Below are 1,461 nucleotides of genomic sequence, written 5' to 3' on the forward strand. Positions count from 1 at the left end.
CTGCACCAGAGACACTGAGCTACCAGCTGTTAGCATTCGGCCATACTATCTTCCGAGGGAGTTTTCACATGTAATCATAACTGTTTACATCCCTGTCCTGACCGATGCTGCTGCAGCCCGTGACATCCTCCACACTGTTGTTTCATCATCTCCAGTCCCTCCTATTCACCACCAGGACTTTAACCATACTTCCCTGTCCTCTACTCTCCCTTCCTATACATAGTATGTGAAATGTCACACCAGGACCATAAAACCTTGGATTTACTATATGCAAATTTGAAAGAAGCATACTCATCCTCCCCTCTCCCCCCACTTGGTCACTCAGATCACAACCTGGTTCATCTAGCACCAGTGGTGAATAAAAATCCACCACAGAAAAAAATCAGTAAAGGTTTTGTCAGAGGAGACCAGCGTAAGGCTGAGGGACTGTTTTGTGGCCACAGACAGAGGACATGACACTGTGGTGGCTTCAGCACTGGGTAGGTAGCAAGACGGACGGGGGACAGGAAGAGACTAAACAAACTGGTTAGAAGGACCAGCTATGTCCTGGTTAGGGTTAACCAAGCTGACGTCAATCATGATCAACATTTCTCACCCCCTGCACCAGAGTGTTGAAGCCTTGAGCAGCTCCTTCAGTGGCAGACTATTACAACCACTGTGTAAGAGGGAGCACTGATGCAGATCCTTCATCCCCAGTCACCAGACTGATTAACTCAAGCACTACCTGAATTATCACTTTCCACTCACTTGTTTGTTTTGTAAATGGCTTTTTTTTTCAATTTAACTTCATTGTTATGATTCTTTTTCCTGTACTTGTTTCTCGCTGTTGTAACGTAAATTTCCCCACTGTTGGATAAATAGAGGCCAATCTTATTTTATCAGTGTAACCCTGTGACCAACATGAAGTCAGTTAATAATAAAAATGACTCATTCTATCATGGGGAACATTGGAGAAATGCAGATGTATTTTATGGTCAATGACAGAATGTTAACAAATGAAGATTAATGATGAGGACATTTTAGTATAATTATCACAATGTATTTTTTGCTGTAATAAATTATCTGTACATAGTAAATTGGTTATGTAATAAAATCAGTCATCAGTACACTTAAAAATGAACCGGTTCACAGTTAAAGATGCAAAAAACAATAAGAAAGTTGTCAGTAATCTCTTAATTGATAAAAGAACCAACTGCCATTAAACCATTTTTCATACATTAAATTATACAGTATGAAATGTACCTACATCATACTTAAATTGGAAAATTGGAAATGTAATGTATAAATATGATTCTTCGTCTTCTTCTAATTCTTCTTGTTATTCTTATTTTATACTATAACAAATATGGAATTAGATAAGTTGTAGTTACACCTCCCAGGTGTAATCACTTGAAATATGTTCACAGCTTTATGAATGAACACATCGCTCATCACTTGCTGTGTGTGCAGTAATCTTTGAGC

At 38.8% G+C, this 1,461-nt stretch overlaps 1 protein-coding gene across 1 annotated transcript in view; it reads right to left on the reverse strand.

The window, feature by feature from the left end:
- Positions 1–943: 943 nt before the first annotated feature.
- The window catches only part of hyi (hydroxypyruvate isomerase), a 17,260-nt gene continuing 16,742 nt past the window's right edge, over positions 944–1,461 (reverse strand). Inside the window, exon 9 of the mRNA XM_037115509.1 lies at positions 944–1,461. Within this exon, the coding sequence (XP_036971404.1) occupies positions 1,431–1,461 (31 nt within the window). The 3' untranslated portion in view covers positions 944–1,430.

This window comes from Acanthopagrus latus, chromosome 11 (genome assembly GCF_904848185.1).
Source record: "Acanthopagrus latus isolate v.2019 chromosome 11, fAcaLat1.1, whole genome shotgun sequence".
In the NCBI taxonomy this organism is placed as follows: domain Eukaryota; kingdom Metazoa; phylum Chordata; class Actinopteri; order Spariformes; family Sparidae; genus Acanthopagrus; species Acanthopagrus latus.